General features: G+C 39.8%; 1 protein-coding gene across 1 annotated transcript in view; it reads right to left on the minus strand.

Annotated features, from left to right (window-relative positions):
* Window positions 1-24,635, minus strand: part of usp43a (ubiquitin specific peptidase 43a) — a 166,795-nt gene that overhangs the window by 32,196 nt on the left and 109,964 nt on the right. The window contains exons 10-11 of the mRNA XM_088341696.1: window positions 2,406-2,483; window positions 2,128-2,257 (exon numbers count right to left, since the gene is read on the minus strand). Coding sequence (XP_088197822.1) covers window positions 2,128-2,257; window positions 2,406-2,483 — 208 coding nt within the window. The remainder of the gene's footprint in view (window positions 1-2,127; window positions 2,258-2,405; window positions 2,484-24,635) is intronic.

Below are 24,635 nucleotides of genomic sequence, written 5' to 3' on the forward strand. Positions count from 1 at the left end.
ATTGCTGCTATTTCCTCAATGCCCTTAGGATTTGTTGGTAACCTTTAATTAAATAGAAAAAAAATGAGGAACCAGGAAATATAATTTGAACGGTCCCCCTTCTGCATAATGAAGCTTATTATACACTATTTAATGGTAATCCTGCCCTTAAAAATTCAAAAGCAGTGCGAAAAAAAAGCAGGACAAGTTGCCCTGAAGACAACTCTCTGACTTTAGGCCAAATGCACTGTAAAAATATTTGATAGCTTGAAAGACATAGGACATACAAAGGTGAATGATCTCCGCAGAAATTCTTAGTGAGTCATTTTTCCAAATATTGAAAAAAAAGGACGACAGAAAATAAACATTTCGCTACACAGATAATACATTCTGATGGAGACCCCCAAGAAACTGACGAGTCAGGGTTGTGCAAATCTCGTCCTCAAGGGCCACAAATGACGCTCTACCACTATACGGTTCCAGCTCGCCAGGCCTCGGATACCAAGTACTTTCTCGGATTTCCTTGTCCATTACAAGGTCATACCGCACCATACGCGGGTGACATACCTCTCTTGTGGTCAAATTTGAAACTACACTACATCAAATTGGCTTCAACCTGTGTTATTTACATTTCTTCCGTATTTGAATGAATTATTAACCCAATTAAGTTCATAATATGATACACTGATTTGATATGAGACACTGATTTTTGGGTTGCATTGACGCCAATATTCAAAAAAGAAATTTGTTGGCGAGTTTTGGTGCAAGGCTCTTTCTAAACCGACTGCAATCCATCAGAAATGCAGATCTTGTTTTTAAAATTATGCTTATAATGATTATTACCTTTCTGGTAATATCAATCCATCCATTATCTGCACCACTTATCTTCAGTAGGGTCGCGGGGGTGCTGGAGCCAATCCCAGCCATTTTGGGGCAGTGGGCAGGGGACACCCTGAATTGGTTGCCCGCCAGTCGCACACAGAGACAGACAACTCACTCGCTCATTTACACCATTGGGACAATTTGAACTGGCTAATTAACATGTTTTTGGAATGTGGGAGGAAACCGGAGTGCCCGGAGAAAACCCACGCAAGCAGGGGGAGAACATGCAAACTACACACAGGAAGGTTCGATCTCATGACCTCAGAACCGCACCCCCATATTTGCATATTAGCCTATTATTACAGTGTGTATTTTCCGTAACACTGTAACACCATAACATCGTAGGCGCTGCCGCGAATGGCAGCCTTTCCAGCAGCTCTGTGTTATTTGACTCTTTGTGTGATTTATTGTTTTCATTGTCTGCTTCTATCTTCGGTGTTTTTTGTCCCGTTTGACAACTACACTTTGGATTACTTTCTATCCTATAGTTATGGGTTTTAACACACAAAAATGCGTTTTTTTGAGGAATCAACTCCTTGCCCTGAAGAATTCTCGTGCCGGTGTGATGAGGGGGCCCTATCGTGGCCGCAGAGCGGGAGCTAAGGTGAAGGCTAAGCGGCTAGCGGCGTTCGGTATCATGCTAAATGTGAACTCTCTACCAAATAAGAACGATGAACTGGCTGTGCTGGTGATAAACATCAAAGCGTACAGGGAGTGCAGTTTGCTGTGTTTTACGAAAACGTGGCTCACGTCTAACATCCTGGACGCTAAAATGGAGCGACCCGGCTTCAGCTCTGCGAGGGCAGACAGAGACAAAAAAGCTTGCGGGAAGCGGAGACGAGGCGGACTCGCTATCTACGTGAACACGAGGTGGTGTAACCCGGGGCACAAAGATTTCCATCTGCAGCAGGGACGTCAAACTTTTGGCCTAGTGTGTGACGTCATCCACTCCGCTGTTGCCAAACTACAACACAGCACCCCGAGGCCATCTTGTTCATCTGTTAATAATCAACACAAGGATACTGCTGGAAGTGTGAATTTCCCTACGGAGATGAATAAAGTATCTATCTATTTATCTAACTATCTATTTAAATGCTCTTTATCAACACGTTATATTGGGCATTTCTGTATTCTATTATTTTATTTTTTAACACAAGGATACTACTGGAAGTGTGAATTTCCCTACGGGGATGAATAAAGTATCTATCTATCTATCTATCTATTGAGGAATCAACACCAAGTTAAAATGGTTTGCTCGCTCCTCACCTGCTCCTCTTTGGTATAAAGCTGGAAACACTGGTCGAGTGTGCAGCTATGCTGCTGGAGATGCTGCTGCTGCTGGTTCCTCACACTTTCGGCATCTTGAACAACTTCCTCCTGGATGCTGCCAAAAAGACTGGAGCAGACGTTTTTTGGTCACAATGGTAATTATGATCACCGGAAGGGAAAAGACACGGTGAAGCGATGACAGATGCGAGCAGACGTTTTGCTGAAGATCAAGAGCGCACGTGCACGCCAAGCGTCTTCGCGGTCACGCTGCTTACCAGTCTTTAAGCTTGTGCTCCCACTCGATGACAACCTTGACATGCGGAGGTCCCCCGGGGCCGCAAAATTTCAGCGCTCTAAAACGGGAATACAAATTTAGAGAGTTAAAAGTGGTACCGCCGTATTCAAATGCCCTTAAAATCCTACTTTGAACTCAGTGAAACTTTAAGGGCACGTATAAACTTTTATTCTTTCTGGGAATTAAAGGAGAAACTTCTACAAAAGATATTTAGAGAATGAGAATTACCGTAAATTCCGGACTATAAGCCGCTACCCTTTTCCTTAACTTTCAACCCTGCGGCTTATTCAGTTATGCGGCCAATTTATGTAATTTTTCTAACGGCCGCCAGCGGCGCTCAAGTGCAAAAGGTAAGATTTAGACTGCAACTTCTTAACTTGTGCACAAATTAACTTAGCGTAGATATATCCTCATCATGCAAATTGCAAAAAGAAAGGCACATGACGCAACTTTCAAGCTAACGCAATCGAGCAGTCCGATATAGAAGGAAACAGAGCTACCGCACGTAAACTCTACTTTGAAAGCGTGATGCTAGCGCGTTTTTGATCAAGGTAGCGTGGAACGACGTCTATATGCCAAAGTCTCTTTCCCATACTGAAGGAAGACGACTCTGATGACGTCTGTTATAAGGAGGAAGATGAGGACGGTTTACCGTGCTTACTACAAGTACGGTATGTTTATTTAACAGAGGTGTCTACTGTGTTGCGAGCGTGTTCCTAGTAGCGTTTTGCTACCCTTCACAGGCACGGTTTGGGATGAAAGTTATAATATTATTATTAAAGCTTTGAAAACTCTCTTGGTGTACCGTCTTTGTAAATATGTGTAACCATGTATAATATGTATTTGCAACTGTAATTTTTTGTAATGTATTTATTTTAGAAACTTATTCTGATGTGTTCTGTACAAGCAAATGAGAAAGAAGGGGCGGGGCAAACGCGGGCTGATGGGAAGTGGAGTAAAGATAAGACGTGTTTGTGGACGCGGCTGACAATAGTGGATATATATTTTTCCCACCCTTACCTTTGGAAATATACACTTTTATCCTTGGATTACTTTCAATGGGCACCTGGACTCTGCAGGTCTGCATTAAATCTTAAGTACCGGTATCATTTTCCGTTCATTTTGCCGACTGTGTATTTTGGACTGTATCGGGTATGGGTTAATTTCGTGTTTGTATTGCGTTTTTTCAATGTGGGCGCATGCGGGTAATATACAGGTGTGGCTTGTGTATTTACAAAATCAGTTTTCCTCCCGAAATGTGGTGGGTGCGGCTTATAATCAGGTGCGCGCTAAAGTCCGGAATTTACGGTAGATCATATTTCAATAATAATTTGATTGTAAATCAGGGGTGTCAAATGGACAGAGGGATAGAAAATAAATGGCTACAAGCCAAGGGCCAGACTGATCGAAATTTTACCAATTTTAATATGACGCATACAATCGGGCAGTGTTTCTAAACTGATGGGTCGGAACCAAAGAGATGGTCGTGAAGCTGTTTTAAGTGGGTCGCAGGCCGTTTCTTAGGCAAAACAATGCAAAGGGTCAATTAGACTCCTTTATGGTGGATGGCGATGATGCCCTGCTCAATCTCTTTGACCCGTTCAATCAGTGCGTTTGGGAGGGACCACATCTCATTTTTTGTAATATTCCTGGTTTTATTTCCCTTTTCAGTCTATAAAAATGAGGTCTCAAGAAAGATGGTGCTAAAAGGAAGGAAAAGTGGAAAATATTGACAACAATGATCGAGTCAAAAAAGAAAACGATAAAGACGAAAATGGTGTACGTCCCCAAACTACGGCCCGTGGGCCGGGTACGCCCCGCCTCCACATTTAGTCCGGCCCCCTGAACAATACCAGAAAGCATTTGATTTTGTTTTTCATATATGTGTATTTGTATTTGATAATAAAGTTGGACTTTTGCAATAAAATGTTCCTTAGTTATGAACTATTTTCATTATTAACTATTAGTAACTATTTTATACGGCACAACAAGGGTTGTTGACTTGTTAAAATGTTATATTTTGGGATTTTGGTGTTGTTTTGTAAAGCAGAAAAAGCGAAGTACCAGTATATCACCACTAGATGACATAGTCTCACAGGTCAGGGAAGGGTGTTTGGGGCAAGTCTCACGGGACCTCACATAATTTAATGAGATTTGTTCAATAAATCACTCTTAATGTCAACAAGTAAACGGTGTTGTGTGAGACTGACATTTACCATCTATTTTTGGAGGTGGGATGTACTGGTAACACACTTACTGTGAGGAGGATAATATGTGAAAATATGTTCGTAAAGGTTGTTTGTGATGTCTGAAAAGTTTACAAAAAGTGAAATAGTACGAGTGAGTCGTCCGTTAGCATAAGCAACAGAGTGAGGTATGCTACGTTATGCGGGACTGGGTTAAGAGTGTACTGGGATGTTGATATGTATATTTGGTTACCGTATAAACACAAAGTGAGTTGTTTTGGAAGGTACAATTATGGTGTTTTTATTAAATGATTCTTGAAAAGTACCAATTTTTGGCAATGTTATTTTGTATTTATTTGTTAAAGGGGATCTCACGTAATTTAATGAGATTTGTTCAATAAAGCACTCTTAATGTCAACAAGTAAATGGTGTCGTGTGAGACTGACATTTACCATCTATTTTGCAGGTAAAACAACAAGAACAAAAACAATATATATAAAACAAATGAACCCAGAGAGGGTTATTTGGTTATTATTTATTTCGTAAATAGTGTTATTTATTTCCTGGCTTTTTTTCTGTGAAGAGCCTAGAGAGGGTTATTTGGTTATTATTTATTTCATTAATAGTGTTATTTATTTTCTGACTTTTGTTATGTGAAGAATCCAGAAAGGGTTATTTAAATGTGGCTTTCTGGAAAACCATAATTTTTTACATTTAGGCACTCCTGCAATCATCACACTTTTTCTGTTACAAACTGACCCTCATCAGAGAAGGGAAAAGTTATGTGGCCCTCACAGGAAAAAGTTTGGGGACTCCTGGTATAGACAGTACTTAGTCATTCTGATATTGCTGGTAATTTTGTTTTTGGAAGAAAAAAAAAGTTGAATTTATTCTACTATCTCTGCTCTGAACTGCACAGGCATTTTATTGGCTACATTTGAGAAGTGGAAATGATTTTGGGTCACAGCCTGTAGAATAAAAAGACAGATAAAGTTCGTCACATGTTAAGTACGGCTAAATGCAGATACGGCGGAGAATATATGAGATATGCCCCTAAAGTGAACCCCCTGGATTTCATTAAAATGCAGATAGTCCAGCAATAAAGGGACTATTATGACTTGAAGTTGGTTTTGCTGATCGTTTTGTAAATAGATTCTGCTATCTCTAGTTTGAACTGCACAATCCTTTCTGTTAGGTTTAAACTTTAGTAGAATTATTATTTTTTGATCAGTGAGAAGGCTTACTATTTAAATTGATATTGGAGGCATCGAGTAATGCCCACCGTCCCTTTAATTTTTACCCAGGTGCGCTTATAAACCAGGATACGTTTTATTTTGATGTTTGATATTTCTGGGTTTAGTTAGTTCAAGGTAAGAGAGTTAGAGATAGGTTAACTAATTCAGCTGTGTTGTTTATCATAAAAAAGATTCTTGCGCAAATTATTCGAGATTTTGCTGCTTTTTGTGTCCATTTCCAAAAGTTTCAAATTTAGTAGACACTCAAAATAAGGCGAGAGGACATCAATGGATGATGAGCTTGCAAGCACAGGGGTTAGGGACCCCTGGGAAAGGAGAGGTGCTTTTAGGCAAGATCATTCTGTCCCTTACTAAAAGCCCTCCTTAGAGCGTCCTCTATTAAATCTTCACAGATACAAAAACAGAACAGACATAAAGGCTGTGGATATCAAAGAACAGCAACGTGATTGGCCGATAGCAACAATGATGCAGAAGTCAAAACAACGAACAGCAGTAAGTCAAAATAAAGAACTGGTTCCCATGAAATCTCCTTTGCACTTGTCCCATACTAAAAACAGGAAAAAGTTATCCTTTTTTTCCCCAATATATTTTCTTTATTTAATCAGACCAGTTGAGAACCACTGCTCTAGGGAACCTAATGGAACCAACTGAAAAGCTAACAAATATATAGCAATATGTTCAGATTAAAGAAGCAACATTTTTATATGGCTCCGTCAGTAAACAAACAAGCACCAAATTATGCATTTATTTTGTATAAAAATCCCCATTACATGAAAATTAAATGAAAGAAGCTGATACCAATCAGGCAACATTAGTAAAAAAAAATCAGTCCTATTAAGCAAATGTGGGCTAAATTTACTAAAAGTATGGATTTTTTTAAATCATATTTTCTAAAAATATATTTTGATTGAAAAACAATAAAGAGCAAAAATCTATTAACAAAAAACAAAACACGTACTTCAAGGAGAAAGAACATACAGTAGAAACAAAAATAAAGCAAAAAATATTGGTGTATAACACAATCGTGAATCAAAATAATCTCAGGCTCTAGAAAACCTTGTGGTAGGGATTTGGGCCGTGGGCATTGAGTTTGACAAGCGTTTGATAATAATCACAATACATTTTAGTTTAAAATGCCTTTTAGGACACCCATGGTCGCTATACATATAGGAACAAGTCTTGTTTATTTGTATAGCCCTTATCACAAAGGAGTCTTACTGCAAACTACACCATCCCTTGATCTAAAACCTACATGAGGGAAAGGAAAAACTCAAAAACCTCAACATGAGGAAAATGAAAAAAAAACTTGCGAAACGTTTGCACATGAGGTAATCCCCCTTCCAGGATGACCAGGCTGCAACACAACAAACGATAAAACAAGAATAAAACAAGCAAGTAATAAATAGCAAATAAAAACACAGTAGATTTGAAAAGGGGCAGTATGCGAGGCAGATGATCAAGAATAGACTCAAGTCTTAAGAGGTGAGTTTTGAGTCGGGATTTGAAGGTAGACATGGTTCATCATCTAAACATATGCAGAACTAATTAGAGCTACTGGCAATGGAATTAAAAATCGAAGGATGGGTAAATATTACATAGCTTATCTTATATTCCATCCATGGGGAAATTACAAATGTTATTGTGCATTAAGGCTTCTTGTACATTTTTAAATTAATGATATTTTGGATCCAGTAAGCACCATATTTTCTGAATTATATGTCAGTTTTTTATAGATTGGCCAAAAGTGTGACCATGCAGTAAGATTATCAATGATGGTATACTTTTGTCATGAAGTTCAGTGAAAATATCGTAAAATAAAATAAAAAAATAAAATAATCGTCATTTCCTGACAATGTGGTAAGAGTGTAATTTTGTTATACACTGAAGTAACATATCCTAAAATAAGGGGGGAAAAAAAAACTTAGTTTTCATAACACAAGAAGTAAAAATATCATAAAATTACAAAAACAAAGCAAGCAACAATTTCAGACAATGGGGTGATAATATGCATTAATTTTTTTGCAATGTGAGTAATTTTGTTTTGTTATATTGAATAATATAAAATTGGAAACAAAAACTATAATAAGCTGCACAAGGGGGTAAAATAATTGTTTATTTATTTTGGGGAATGACAGAATAATTTAGCTCTAAAACGAAGTTAAAATATCATTTACCGTAATTATATTTATACATTTTCTGCTAAGGGGCTACGATTGTTTTTGGCAATGCGAAAAAAACTTAAATGACGTGAAGATACATCTATAGCACGGAGTGAGTTAACCAGGATAGTGCGTTATTTATTTTCCTTTGACATTTTGTAGCTAACAAGGAGCACAACACGAGAAGAAGAATAAACAACTCATATTACTGATGTAATTGGGCAGCAAAAGAGATCCCAAGATAACAAGCGGAGCTCAGGAAACGTGCCATGTTTTCACCAGGGATTGACCAACAAAAAGCCCTAACTACATACAGTGCCGTTCAAAATAATAGCAGTGCAATGTGACTGACCAGAATACCTCAAGTTTTCGTATATATTTTATTGTTACATGCCATTACCATTAAAAGCAGTAGATTCTCAGAAAACAAATAAGACCCCGCATTCGTATTAGGTACGCTCCGAAGACTGTACAAATGGGCAAAAAATTAAAAGGGGTGTGTTCAAAAAATAAAACTAAAAAGTATTTTGTATTTCCTAAAAAAGGTAGGATTTAGCAATCGTAATATTTACCGTAAATTCCGGACTATAAGCCGCTACTTTTTCCCCAAACGTTCAACCCTGCGGCTTATTCAGTGATGCGGCACTCGAGTACAAAGGTTAAGATTTAGACCGGTAGAATATATGTGCCGAGGAAGACTGCAACTTCTTAGCTTGTGCACAAATTAAATTAGCGTAGACATATCCTCAATCATGCAAATTGCAAAAAGAAAGGCACATGACGCAGCTTTCAAGCTAAACGCAATCGAGCAGTCCGATATAGAAGGAAACAGAGCTACTGCATGTAAACTTTACTTTGCGAGCGTGTTGCTAGCGTGTTCTTGAATAAGGGAGCGTGGAACGACGTCTATATGACAAAGTCTCTTTCCCATACTGAAGGAAGACGACTTTGATGACATCAGTTATAAGGAGGAAAATGAGAACGGTTTACCGTGATTTCTACATGTACGGTATGTTTTTCTTAACAGACCCGTCTACTGTGTTGCGAGCGTGTTGCTAGGAGCGTTTTGCTACCCTTCACAGGCAGGGTTTGGGATGAAAGTAACCATGTATAATATGTATTTGCAACTGTATATTTTTGTAATGTATTTATTTTAGAGACTTATTCTAATATGTTTTCCACGGGCGAATGAAAAAGAAGGGGCGAATACAACGGGGGCAGACATGAAGTGGAGTAAAGGTGAGACGTGTTTGTGGACGCAGCGGACAATAGTGGATATATATTTTTCCCACCCTTACCTTTGAAAATATACATTTTTTTCCCTTGGATTATTTTCAACGGGACCCGGATTCTGCAGGTCTGCATCAAACCTTAAGTACCGGTATCATTTTCCGTTCATTTTGCCGGCTGTGGTTTTTGGACTGTGTACTTTATGTTCAGTTACAATCGCAGGACTCAAAGTCGGGCTTGGGTTATTTTGTGATTGTGTTACATGTTTTAATGTGGGCGCATGCGGCTTATATACAGGTGCGCCTAGTGTAAGTACAAAAGCGGTTATCCTCTTAAAATGTGGTGGGTGTGGCTTATAATCAGGTGCGCTCTACTGTTCGGAATTTACGGTAGTTGCATGACCACAGTTTTAGTGTATAACTACTTCACATCTGTGTGTAATACATTCAACCAACTTATGGCACCTTTTCATTGTTTTTTCACTCCATGATTGTTTAACAAAATTCCACAATTAATTTACATTTCTTGGTTTTGCTTCACAAACAGCATTTTTAAAATCGACGAAGTTCTAAATTAGATTGAGATCTGGGGATTTGGACTGCTACTCCATAACATCAAATTTATTGGTTTGGAACAAAGACTTTGCTCATCTACAGGTGCGTTTAGGGCCGCATTTTTTGTTGAAACACCCATTTCAAGGGCATGTCATCTTCAGCATAAGGCAACATAACCTCTTCAAGTATCTTGACATACACAAACTGATCCATTATCCCTGGTATGTGATAAATGGGCCCAACACCAGAGTAGGAGAAACATGCCCAGACCATGATACTTGCACCACCATGCTTTACTGTCTTCAATGTGAGGTTTGAATTCAGAGTTTGGCGGTCTTCTCACACAGTCTGTTGCCCCAGGACCCAATAATTTGCTTTCATCAGTCCACAAAATCAATTTTCTATAGGCCAGTTGGTGTGTTCTTTGGCGAATTGCAACCTCTTCTGCACGTTTTTTCTTTCTTTTTAACAAAGGGGCTTTGCATAGGATTCTTGAAAAAAAAAAAGGCTTCACACAGACGTCTTCTAACTGTCACAGCACTTACAAGTTACCGCAGACTGTGTTTGAACGTCTTGAAGCTGAACACTGCCTGAGCCTTTGGCATTCTGGTTATCCTCCAGTCCATTTTAATAGGAGCCTTCAGTTTTCTCCCATGTCTCTAGTTTTTCTAACCATTTCAAGGCATTGGAGATCATTTTAGTTTAACAGCCAACAATGTTTTGCACCTCTTTATAGGTTCTTCCCTCTCCAATCAAACTTTTACGAAAGAACGCCGTTCTTCGGAGCAGTATTTTGAAGGACCCATTTGCCTCAAATGCATGTACAAACTGTGCTGGCTTCATTGTCCTTAAATGGGAGCTACCCGATTCACACCTGTTTTTCTTTGTTTTTTTCCCGCCAAATTGATGAATTTAGAGAAGGCTTGCTAAACTGCTATTATTTGAACACATCTTGTTGAACTATTGTGAATGCTGGGTCTTGTTTGTTTCTTGAGAATCTACTGCACCTACTGGTAACTTGTCAGGCATGTAACGATAATAAAATATACTAAAAACCAGAGATATTCTGGATGGTCACATTGCGATTGTTTTGAACAGCACTGTATAAACAAATCAAGTCCTTTAACGTGAAAACAACAAATTAACTCCATTAAGAAATGTTGCAATGGTTACATAACAAAGGATTGCAACAAGTAATCCTGGTATTATATGCTTTTGAGTGGTGTATTGGGAACACAACAGGGAAAAATGAACAATGTAATTGTTACCCTACCTATTTTGAGACGAGGCATGCTTTCTTTCATAAAAAAAAGCTAGAGGCACAGTCTGTTGAGAATGCATAAAAATGAATTCCTTGTAACGGTTTCAGGTTTGTGTTTTTTTTAAAGGTAACAAGATTCATCCACCATTTTCAAGCACGTTTTAGGAATTTTCAAAGCCAATTTCTCCTGTGCCATTACAATAAATAATCCAGTGTGCATCATGTATTTTGCAGCACTACAAATATTCATTCATTCATTCATTCATTATCTGCACCGCTTATCCTGAGTAGGGTCGCGGGCATGCTAGAGCCCATTCCAGCTGTCTTCGGGCAGTGGGCAGGAGACATCCTGAACTGGTTGCCAGCTAGTCGCAGGGCACACAGGAACAGACAACTCACTGGCTCATTCACACCTAGGGACAATTTGGACCGGCCAATTAACCTGTCATGCATGTTTTTAGGAGCGTGGGAGGAAACCAGAGTGCCCGGGGGAAACCCACGCAGGCACGGGAAGAACATGCAAACTCCACACAGGAGGGTTTGATCTCATGACCTCAGAACTGTGCCACACACGCGCTAACCACTGCGCCGATTTAAATATACCATCTTGCATGTGCATTCTTCCATAGTGAAGGATTTTTTATTTTATTTAATTGACTATAAGGGATTAAATTTTGTCGAATGCAGTGGGGATTATTCACAGAAGGCTGAAGGTCGCGCCGTTCAAAGTGTTGAGTGTTTTGGCTGGGGAATTTTGATAGCGGGGCGCTGCCGAAGGAATTGGGCCTCGTTTTTGGCATTGCTTTGAGCTGATAAGCTTTCTTGTTTTGAGCCCTCTAGACGTGCCGGCGTCTTCCAGCGAGGAGGAGTTCCTGGCCCGCCCAGGGGGAGGAGTCAGCATGCCCAGGGGAGGAGTCAGCCCGCCCAAGGGGGAGGGGCCGACGCCCCGACGTGTCAAAAGAACGGAACACAGACACGACAGACAGCAGGAGAAGAGACAGACGGGAGCAAGGCTCGACAAGACTACCGTAAATTCCGGACTATAGAGCGCACCTGATTATAAGCAGCACCCACCACATTTTAGGGGGATAACCGCTTTTGTACTTACACAAGCCGCACCTATATATAAGCCGCATGCGCCCACATTAGAACATGTAACACAATCACAAAATTAACCCAAATCCGACTTTGTGTCCCGCGATTGTAACTGAATGCAAAGTACACAGTTCTTAAACCTTAGCCAGCAGAATGAACGGCAAATGATACCGGTACTTAAGATTGGATGCGAACCTGCAGAGTCCAGGTCCCGTTGAAAATAATCCAAGGAAAACAAATGTATATTTCCAAAGGTAAGGGTGGGAAAAGTATATATCCACTATTGTCCGCCGCCTCCACAAACACGTCTCACGTTTACTCCACTTTCCATCAGCCCCCGTGGTTTTCGTCCCTTCTTTTTGATCCCCCCGTACAAAACGTATCAGAATAAGTCTCTAAAATAAATACATTACAAAAATATACAGTTGCAAATACATATTATACATGGTTACACATATTTACAAAGAAAGACGGTACACCGAGAGAGTTTTCAAAGCTTTAATAACAATATTATAACTTTCATCCCAAACCGTGCCTGTAAAGGGTAGCAAAACGCTACTAGAAACACGCTCGCAGCACAATAAACGAGTATGTTAAAAAAACATACCGTGCTTGTCGAAATCACAGTTCACGGTCTTCATCTTTCTCGTTATAACGACGTCTTCAAAGTCGTCTTCCCCAGTAGGGGAAGAGACTTTGAGACATAGACATCGCCCCACACTCCCTTATTCAAGAACACTCTAGCAACACGCTCGCAGAGTAAAATCTACGTGCAGTAGCTTAGCTTCCTCATTTATCGGCTTGCTCGATTGCTTTTAGCTTGAAAGCTGCATCATGTGCCATTCTTTTTGCGATTTGCATGATAAGAGTATGAAGTTGCAGTCTTCCCCGGCGCATATATTCCACCGGTCCAAATCTTGCCTTCTATACTCGAGCGCCGCTGGCGGCTGTTACAAAAATTACATAAATTGGCTGCATCACTGAATAAGCCGCAGGGTTGAACGTTTGGGAAAAATGCAGCGGCTTATAGTCCGGAATTTACGGTAATTAGACTAGTTCGACAATAATTTAGCTAAATTCGATGGAATTCACTTAAGAAATCATTTAAGAAAATAAATCTGCCCCTGTGTGGAAAAAGCCTGTCTCTTGTCAATGTATCCCAAAAATCAAGAAAAAAAAGTTTGTGTTTGGTTAATGGAGTCAGATAACTAATTCGAACAATTTGGTAAACGCTAAATTTATTATTATATATATACCACAGCCATATCCCCCTAGTGGGAGGTGGCTGGAGTCATTTCTGACTCCTTTTTGGGAGATTGATTCAGAGGAGGGGATTCCCAGCCCCCTACCTCAACCCAACTGAGGTGTTGGGAGTCATTAGGTGACCAAACCCCCCAATTCCAACCCCTAATGCTGAACGCCAAGCAGGGAGGCAACGGGTACCAATGTTTAAGTCTTAGGTATGACTCGGCTGAGGCTTGAAATGAAATGATCTGAAATGATCTGCATTTATATAGCGCTTTTCAAGTCAATGACTTCCCAAAGCGCTTTACATTGTGCTTCACATTTCCCAATAGCGGCCGTGATCTGTGCAGCCATGTAAGGCGCTAACCTGCTTATTGGGGGTATTGGGGTTTCAGTGTCTTACCCAAGGACACTTCGGCATGTAACACGGACAAGCCGGGATTCGAACTGGGATCCCTTAATCCTAAAACGATCGCTCTACCTCCTGAGCTACTGCCGCCCCAAACCACAACCTCCCAGTCTCGGGGCGAGGCCAACGAGCTGGTTTTACTAAAGCTTATAAATTCATAATATAGTTTTCTCCCTAACAACACATATGATTGTTAGTGCTCGAGAATCGCTAATATATCTGTCTTGAGACAAATCTCGCTATGTAGATGTGTAAAGATGACGGCAATATGTAGCTTGTGTTTTCAGTTCCAGGAAAAATGAAATAAAACAACAAAATCAGAATAAAATGAGATGTGGTCCCTCTCAAATGCACCAGTTGACTGAACAGGAAGATGAGAGCCATCAGGGCATTATCGCAATTTACTGTTAATTGACCCTTTGTTTTTTCTTTTTATTGGCATCATCTTGTCAAGGCAGAGGCTCGCGAACCCACCAGTTGAGAACCACTGCACTACTGTGCATCGGCATAATGGCTGAAAAAAGCTGATCTCTGAAAAAAATCTCGCAAAGAAAATGCTGCATTATAGGTAAAACATTTTATAGATCCCCCTTTCAAAGATCAAAGCGGCGCCGCCTCCGAGCAGCTGCCTTTTCCAGCAGCTCCCCTGTTATCTCGCACTTTTTGTGATTTATTGTTTTATTGTCTGCTACTATCTTCGGTGTTTTTCTTCCCGTTTGACAACTACACTTTGGATTACATTCTATCCTATGGACATGGGTTTTAGCGCTCAAAAATGCATTCATCCGAGGAATCAACTCCTTGCCCTGACGAATTCTCGTGCCGGCGTGATTAGGGGGCCTATCGTTGGAAGAAGCCAGAGCTAACTAAGCGGCTAGCGGCGTTATCAGTCTTCTGTACCGTCCGCACTCATGGTAAATGTGAAATCACTACCAAATAAGACCAACTGGCAGTGCTGGCGAAAAACATCAAAGCGCACAGGGAGTGCAGTTGTGTGCTGTGTTATTGCGGGAACGTGGCACACGTTTAGCATCCCAGACGCTAACCCGTAGCCACCTGGACCGGAGCTATCCGGCTTCAGCGCCGCTATACAGAGACACGAAAGCCTGCGGGAATCGGAGAGGAGGTGGACTCGCTAACACGAGGTGGTGTATCCTTGGGCACAAAGATTCCATCTGCCGCAGTGATGTCGAACTTTTGGACTAGCGTGTGACGTCATCCACTCCGCTACAAGCACCCCTAGGGCATCATGTTAATCTGTTAATAAACAACAGGGTAGACTGCTGGAAGTGTGAATTTCCCTACCGGATGAATAAAGTATCTATACTGGACTGTCTCAGAAAATTAGAATATTGTGATAAAGTTCTTTATTTTCTGTAATGCAATTAAAAAAACAAAAATGTCATACATTCTGGATTCATTACACATCAACTGAACTATTTCAAGCCTTTTATTATTTTAATATTGCTGAATTTGGCTTACAGCTTAAGAAAACTCAAAAATCCTATCTCAAAATATTAGAATATCATGAAAAAGTATACAAGTAGGCTATTCAACTAATCACCTGAATCATCTAAATAACTCGAAACACCTTGCGAGGTTTCCTGAGCCTTAAAAACACTCAGCTTGGTTCAGTTAACTAAATCACAAGTATGGGAAGGACTGCTGATCTGACTGCTGTCCAGAGGACCATCATTGATACCCTCCATCAGGAGGGTAAGACACAAAAAGAAATTTCTCAAAGAGCAGACTGTTCACAGAGTGCAGTTTCAAAGCATATCCACAAAAAGTCTGTTGGAAGGGAAAAATGTGGCCGGAAACGCTGCACAACCAAGAGAGATGACCGCAGCCTTAACAAAATTGTGAAGAAGAGCCGCTTCCAGAATTTGGGGGAGCTTCAAAGACAGTGGGCTGAAGCTGGAGTCCAGGTATCAAAAGCCACAGTTCACAGACGTGTCCGGGAAATGGGCTACAATAGCCGTATTCCCATGGTCAAGCCACTTCTGAACTCAAGACAACGGAAGAAGCGTCTGACTTGGGCTATGGAGAAGAAGCACTGGACAGTTGCAGAGTGGTCCAAAGTCCTCTTTTCAGACGAAAGCAAGTTTTGCATTTCATTTGGAAGTCAAGGCGCCAGAGTCTGGAGAAAGGCTGGAGAGGCGCAAAATCCAAGTTGCTTGAAATCCAGTGTGAAGTTCCCACAGTCAGCAATGGTTTGGGGAGCCATGTCAGCTGCTGGTGTTGGTCCACTGTGTTTCATCAAGTCCAGAGTAAATGCAACTGTGTACCAAGAGATTTTAGAGCACTACATGCTTCCATCTGCTGAAAAGCTCTATGGAGATGAGGATTTCATTTTCCAGCATGATCTGGCACCTGCCCACAGTGCCAAAACCACCAGTAACTGGTGCACTGACCATGGCATCACTGTCCTTGATTGGCCTGCTAATTCCCCTGACCTGAACCCCATCGAGAATTTGTGGGGTATAGTTAAGAAGAAGATGAAAGACACCAGACCTACAAATGCAAATGAACTGAAGGCCGCTATCGAAGCATCCTGGGCATCAATAACACCTCAGCAATGCCACAGGCTGATTGCCTCCATGCCACGCCGGATTGATGCAGTAATCCGTGCAAAAGGATTCCCAACCAAGTACTGAGTGCATCAATGGACATTTTCAAATGTTTGATTTAGTTTTGCTGTTATAAAATTATTTTTTTACTTGGTCTGAGGAAGTATTCTAATATTTTGAGATAGGATTTTTGAGTTTTTTTCAGCTGTAAGCCAAAATCAGCAATATTCAAATAATAAAAGGCTTGAAATAGTTCAGTTGATGTGTAATGAATCCAGAATGTATGACATTTTTGTTTTTTTAATTGCATTACAGAAAATAAAGAACTTTATCACAATATTCTAATTTTCTGAGACAGTCCAGTATATCTATCTATCTATCTATCTATCTATCTAATTTTGCTTTAAAAAGGGTTGAATCAACATACAAAGCACCTTAACTATTGTGAATCAAGAGCTAATTAGAGCATCACAGTAAAGCGGCACTTTTGTAATAACTGCTCAGTATGTCAAATCATGAGGGCCTGACGATCCCATCAAGACGGCACTTACTCTGATGAGAGTGATCCTTGAATGCAGATGCCTGCAAATTACCTTCTTTCTATTGTTTTTTTTGTACGTGTTGCATTGCATTTTTCCTTTTAGACAGAAAACCCCCTGCTGCTACTTTGGTTCCAGAAAGTCCTTTTAAGCCTCAGTGCCAATCGAAAAGGAGGGAAAAATGTCTTGCTAATAGTAGAATTCTATCGAGCACCACGAAAAGTGTGACCTTTTAAGAACTTTGCCAAAGTTTTGTAATAAAACCTGTCGGAACTGCTTTCACGGAGACGGCGATGGTTGAGCGGGAGAAGGTTTGCAGGGAGAAATGTGCAATTAATGCTCGACACCAAAGGTGGCGTCGATATCACGACCTGCTTCCTGCCGCAGGGTCTTTTTTGAACATGTCTTTATACAAACTGTTGATTTTATATTTTATGAAAATCAGCATTGCACACAGGTCATGGGAACTGGTCTGCTACTACCTGCATACTTGCTCATTAAGGCGGAGGAACGACTCATTTAAATAGAACCTTTCGAAAATCTCCTGCTTGTGTGCAAAACGACTAGGGTTTACAGATACTGGGATGAATATCACCCTCATCATTTTTTTTCCTGCCAAGTAATGCTATCAGTCATTTTGAAAATCCTCCATTTATCAAACTCTTTCAATGCCATAACATTTGAATACGTTTTTAGGTGCATTGTCCCTGAGTGCCAAAAGGTGAAAACCGGGCGAATTTTAGCAATGTTGCGAAGATGGAAAAAAGCTGTTCTAGTAATATTCTTAACGTGTGTTTGAAAGGAAAGACCAGGGTCAAATATGACACTTACATTTTTGACTGAGTCACTCTGGGTAATATTACATTTGTCAATGTTCAGAGCGGTTTTTGAGAATAATGTCAAGGCATTTTGATGGACCAATAACTAGCATTTCGGTCTTTTCAGAGTTGAGGCCCAAGAAGTTGAGTGACCTCCATTCTTTTATCTCAATGAGGCAGGCCTCCAAATTTCCACAGTTTATTGTGGCAGATTCAGTGTTCTCGTTTGCCCACGCCCCTGCGTCCTAGACGCATCATTTTTGCTGGGGACGCATAGTGTCAAGTCAACGTGCGTCCCCGGGACACAACTTTTTTGACACAAAATTGTCATTTTTACCCGATTACATTTTTTTTTTTTTTTAAACAAAGATTTACCGCACTTCAAACAGGCAGATCCGCCATTGTTGTTTTGGTCTCGCGGTTTGAGTTTTCGTCTGCACGTTGATCTCGGCAAACGAGATCTCGTTGTTTCGAGATGACGTCATTGTTGTGGTGGTTGTCGTCGAGGGAAGGTAAAGGCTAAGTATGCCTCCGAAAAAAGTTAGTATTATGTGAAAATCAACACAAAATTGGTAATTTCTTCAGTGTCAGTAATAAGTCTAAACTTAATGCAGAAAGTGATAACCACGGCAATAATTCCGGCACGAAAAAACGGCGGAGAAATTCTTCGGAAAATCGCGAAGGCAAGGAAAACACGCGTGTTGAAGCCAACGATTCGACAAAAGAAAACAAACAAAAGAATACTCCTAGCAAGGACTTTTTTGCCAAAATGGACTCAAATATATTCCTGGTGACGCTATGAGGAGGATGATAATGGATTGGACCTTGAGAAAGCATTACAACTGTGGCGGGACAGCAAACCATGAAGAACATATGAAAAATTCTGAAAGGATAACTGCTTTGTATTACCAATTAACTGTGATGATTAAAACTGCATGAATATATAGACTAATATTTCAGCAATACTACTTTGTATAGTTTACAATTTTGTGAACTGAAAAATCTGAAGCGATAACGGCTTTGTATTACCAATTAACTGTGATGATTAAAACTGAATAAAAATATAGATTAATATAATTATTTCAGCAATATTATTTTGTATAATTTACAATATTGTTGTGAACTGAAAAATCTTGAAGTGATAACTGATTTGTATTACCAATAAACTGTGATGATTAAAACTGAATGAATATATAGATTTATATTATATATTTGTTGCCGATTTACAATGTCAACCTGAATAACACAAAATTTTGGGGACCCATAGATCTCTGTTGGGACCCATAGATTTTTGAGCATGAGAGTCACTTTTCACATGTAAAATGAACACTGCAGATTCCTCCATCGGAAGATATAGTTGAGTGTCATCTGCGTAGCAATGAAAACTGATATCATACTTGCGAATAATATCACCTAATGGAAGCATGTAAATGCTGAAAACAAGTGGGCCACTAATTTACACTAGCTTGCAGCTAGTGTAAATGTAATTAAATGTTGATGATTCATAACTTGAGAAGTCGGAATACTGCAACCAAATTCGGATACTGTTAGATGATTTTAAACAAAGAAAATATAAACTTCCAGATTATACAGTGGATCAATGTAAACTTTCAATCACTATTGTTCTTGAAAAGAATAGAAGAATGACAAACTTGGGGTGGGACCGGAAGCTGATGAAAAATAAGTATCTCTAAACTACTTTAGAAATCTCGATTTGTGTGTGTGCGTGTATGTTGCTTATAGGCTATAAACAGGGTTGGGTAGGGTTACTTTAACTGGATTACTTTCAATTACTTTTGGATTACTCCAATACCGAATATGCTAATAAAAGACAAAAGAATCTAAATATGAATAAAATGACTAAATTTTGTGCAGGCTTGGGGAGTAACGGAATACATGGAACGGCAAAAATGATGTTGGCAAGCTGTTTGGATTTATTTTCATTTAGTTTCTGGCGCATTTTATGTTAGTTTTGCCGGATCAAAGCCAGGAGAGAAAGCTTACCGCGTGTTGTGAGTCATCATTTTATTCATATTTAGTTTCTTTTGTCTTTTATTAGCATATTTGGTATTGGAGTAATCCAAAAGTAATTGAAAGTAATCCAGTTAAAGTAACCCTACCCAACCCTGGCTATAAAATGGCTGAACGGAGTTTTGTGAAAATTTACAAAGTTTGACTTTAGGCCTCAGCGATTGTCTATATCTAGGTTTCGTGTCAAGGCACCCCAAAAAAATACTAACATAATCCAATCCACAAGCACGGCGGCACAGTTCTGAGGTAGTGGGAACCTCCTGCGTGGGTTCAAATCCAGCTCCCGGCCTTACTGTGCGGAGTTTGTATGTTCTCCCCGTGCTTGCGTGGGTTTCCTCCGAGCACTCCGGTTTCCTCCCACATTCCAAAGACATGCATTTCAGGTGAATTGGCCGGTCCAAATTGTCCCTAAGCGTGACTGAGCGAGTGAGTTGTCTGTCCCCGTGTGCCCTGCGATTGGCTGGCAACCAGTTTAGGGTGTCCCCTGCCCACTGCCCGATGATTGCTGGGATGGGCTCCAGCACCCCGCGACCCTACTGAGGATAAGCGGTGCAGCTAATGAGATGAGATGAGATGAGAATCCAATCCTCTATCGGGCAGGCAACACCATTTTGCTTATTTTTTCACAAAACAAAGTTGCCAGTTCTGTGCTTGAACTTGACATTTTTGACTTCATCTGATCACTCGATGTCGCTGTATGATATAATGCAACCAAAAACGAATGCTACAAAGCACAAACAATTCAAACTACAATACTGCATTTTACTTCTCCAGCACAGAAACAATGTTTTGAGTCTTTGGGTAGCCGTAGCAGCAAGAGGGCTGACAATCATGTAAGCCACCTCTAAGTGAGCCTCATGTTATGTAATATACAAATTTCTTGACCTATAAAGATTTATTCAATCCACGTTTCTGATAGCTCATGCATTTTAGCTTCTTATTCAAATCAATAGGTTTTTAAATATTTTTTTACAACTAGAATGCGCTAAATAATACAGAATTTGCCTTTAAGTTATCAATTTACAAATCATCTCAACACTGTGTGGTCTTCCATGGTTATTAGTTTTCAGGAATTCCATTTCATTAGTTCTTTTTCTGACCATTACAGCCAATACCCTATTATAATCCATGTTGGGCACGTTACTTTAAAAAAGTAATAAGTTCGAGTTAGTAACTGAATTACTCGGTCGTAACAGTAACTAATTACCAGGGAAAGTAAGTACTTCCGTTACTTTAAGTAAGTTGTTGTATGTCAAATAATTTGAACATTTCAGAGCAAATACGAACACCGCGTTTACTTGTAGAGATGAGAATTGGGACTATTTTTACAGAACTGGGTTTTTGGTCCAAACAGCTCTTCAGGTTGTTTTTTGGTGCTTTAGTCCCCACATGACCAATTATTGTGTAACATTATGCACAGGAATGACTTAAAAAGACAGGAAAATAAAGAAAAAAGACAAAAATGAAAAAACAAAATACAATAACAAAAGGGAACAAAGGGATGAAATAAAGACTAAACTTTAATTTTTTTATATAAACACATTCACACCAAAAACCACAGGAAATATCAATGTAGTAAAAATCTACAAAAAAAAAAGAATAAAATACAAAACAATTGTAACCTTTATATGCTCAACAAATGTAAAGTCAACAACACATAATCCCCTAAAATGCATATTGACCTGGCTCCCTTCGTTCACTTCCAAGAGCCGGCTCATAGAGACGTTTCGTTCATGAACGACACGAGACGGGTGCTATCAAAACTCAGCTCTCATGTTAAGTCAAGTCAGGTTTATTTCTGACGCCCTTCATTACAAGGAGTCTCAAAGGGCTGCAGACTATTGCAAACCACAGACTATTATGACACCATCCCCTGATCTAAAACCAACATGAGGGCAAGGCAAAACTCAAAAATCTCAGCATGAGGAAAAAGAAGGTAAAAATATTATATGAATACAGTGCAACATAATACTAAGTGTCTTTCATAGTTCAAAACAGCAGTTTATAACAAATTACTAAAAACGCACATTCCTACGATAACTAAAGATAAACCAAAGATAAAGGAATGGCTTTTTTGGTATTGAAAATGTTGATTTTTACAAATATGATCTCGTGTACATTTTGGTAAATATTTGCTCCTGGTTCGATTGAAGGTAAATCTCAAGGTCCAAAAGGTTAATGTGTGATTTTGGATGCCAGAGAGCAGGAAAAAATAATGAAAGCTTCAGATAACACTTTGGCCTTTGTAGATGTGCCAATTCTCTCCACGTCGCAATAATCTCAGTCGTTGGAAACAAATAATCAGAAAAGATCCAGATAATATTCCAGTAACTTTGCTCCAGTCTCTATCTCCAATGACCCATCCCCTACATCCACCCGCTACTCCACTTGACCAGCTCAAGTAATTTGGGGCGCAAGTCCTTATTCTTTTGACATATTTTAGTAATGGTCGTAATCGCTAGCCAACTATATGGTAGTTGATACTTTGAATACTGACATGCTCCAAAAAGAGGTGACATGAATAATTTTAAGGAGAGCTGAAAACCGGCCTCAGCTTTGCAAGGACGTTTTTCAGCCAAAGCAACGCACCACGTTTTGTCCGTCAGTAACGATAACAGCGTTGTAACGGAGGAAAAAATAATTAGTTAAACCCAGTTACTGAAAAAAAAAAAAACTGCGTTATTCCCAACACTGTCTAGAATGCTAATATAATTCAGAACAGCCTCATATCTGTATTTTGTGGATTCAACATAATACTAAATATATTCTCCAAATCCGCCTGAGACACAGAATCAAAACAAGTTGAATACCTTCGTGTTCAATCCAAATGTCTGGAAATGCTGCATCCCCTCTCCTCTGAGGTGTGTGAGATGTGCTGTGAATCACAAATGTCCTTTGGCCCTCCTAATTTAAGTCCACATTTTTCATCTTACTCCATCAACTCCACATCTCTTCCCCCCAACCTCTGTAGCCATCCAAACATTCTGCCTATTGAAATGCCAATTGAGTAAAAACCACATGAGAGTCCAACAAAAAGGTTGTGTGCGAAGTTGCCTCCCTAAATATATCTATTGAATCGAGGTGTGTGGGGGATGAGAAGGCCGCTACACTTTGGAGCCTGGAGGGATTTGGTATGTCAGGAGAAGTCTTTGAAGGAAGAAAACACCACTAACGGAAGTATGCATGATGAGAATCGATGCCTTGTCTGAACCCACATTGGAAAAGTAAATAATGCAATATTCCCATACCATATTAAGTCTCTGGCGGGCCATTTTGGTCTAATTAACTTATATAATTGAAAAATACAATAATGTTAAATATACAGAAGGTGGTCCCCCGTGTTTCCGGCATTCTCCTTGGGTGAGATTGTTGGGGATGTAGTGAGACTAGCCGAAAGTGCTGCTTCCTGCAGAAAACCTGGAATTCCAATCACTAATCCCTCATCCGAAGAGGACCCGGCGTAACGAACTCGGGAGCCAAACAACTCCTTCTGCCTGGTATTCGTATCCCTTCACAGACCGGCAGCTTACCACTCGACTGTTAAAAAAAGTGCCGTCTGCAGCGAATAATTTTCTAAAGTCAAAGCGCTTCCATTCGGAGACAATCAGTTTAATGCCCTAAAAACTTTGCAACAGTGTATTTTTCTTTGGCCAATATTAGACATTGTGAAGGAGTTGTAAATACTTGATATTTCTTTCCATAAGTCAATCCATGTTTGTGCACACTTGCATGTAATGATCGCAGGTAAAAATGGATCCAGGGTTGCGTTTACGCACGTTTGTTTTCGGCTCTGAATACAGCCTTATAAAATTGCAAAAACATTTTTCTAAAGGCATGTCAAAGCGTTTCCATTCGGACACAACCAGTTTAATGCCCCAAAAACTTTGCAACCGTGTATTTTTCTTTGGCCAATATTAGACATTGTGAAAGAGTTGTAAATGCTTGATATTTCTTTCCATAAGTCAATCCATGATTGTGCACACTTGTGCGGGTAAAAATAGATCCCGGGTTGCGTTTACGCACATTTGTTTTCGGCTCTGAATACAGCCCCATAAAATTGCAAAAACAATTTTCTCAAAGCATGTCAAAGCGTTTCCATTCGGAGACAACCAGTTTAATGCCCTAAAAACTTTGCAACCGTGTATTTTTCTTTGGCCAATATTAGACATTGTGAAAGAGTTGTAAATGCTTGATATTTCTTTCCATAAGTCAATCCATGATTGTGCACACTTGTGCGGGTAAAAATAGATCCCGGGTTGCGTTTACGCACATTTGTTTTCGGCTCTGAATACAGCCCCATAAAATTGCAAAAACAATTTTTTCAAAGCATGTCAAAGCGTTTCCATTCGGAGACAACCAGTTTAATGCCCTAAAAACTTTGCAACCGTGTATTTTTCTTTGGCCATTATTAGATGTTGTTGAAGAGTTGTAAATGCTTGATATTTCTTTCCATAAGTCAATCCATGATTGTGCACACTTGTGCGGGTAAAAATAGATCCCGGGTTGCGTTTACGCACATTTGTTTTTGGCTCTGAATACAGCCCCATAAAAATGCAAAAACAATTTTCTCAAGGCATGTCAAAGCGTTTCCATTCGGAGACAAGCAGTTTAATGCCCTAAAAACTTTGCAACCGTGTATTTTTCTTTGGCCAATATTAGACATTGTGAAAGAGTTGTAAATGCTTGATATTTCTTTCCATAAGTCAATCCATGATTGTGCACACTTGTGTGGGTAAAAATAGATCCCGGGTTGCGTTTACGCACGTTTGTTTTCGGCTCTGAATACAGCCCCATAAAATTGCATAAACTCACATAGGGAATTTGATTGGCTAACCAATGTGTCAAATCAACATTTGA

This window comes from Urocampus carinirostris, chromosome 8 (genome assembly GCF_059441175.1).
Source record: "Urocampus carinirostris isolate Australia breed hairy pipefish chromosome 8, RoL_Ucar_1.0, whole genome shotgun sequence".
NCBI classification, from domain to species: Eukaryota; Metazoa; Chordata; class Actinopteri; order Syngnathiformes; family Syngnathidae; genus Urocampus; species Urocampus carinirostris.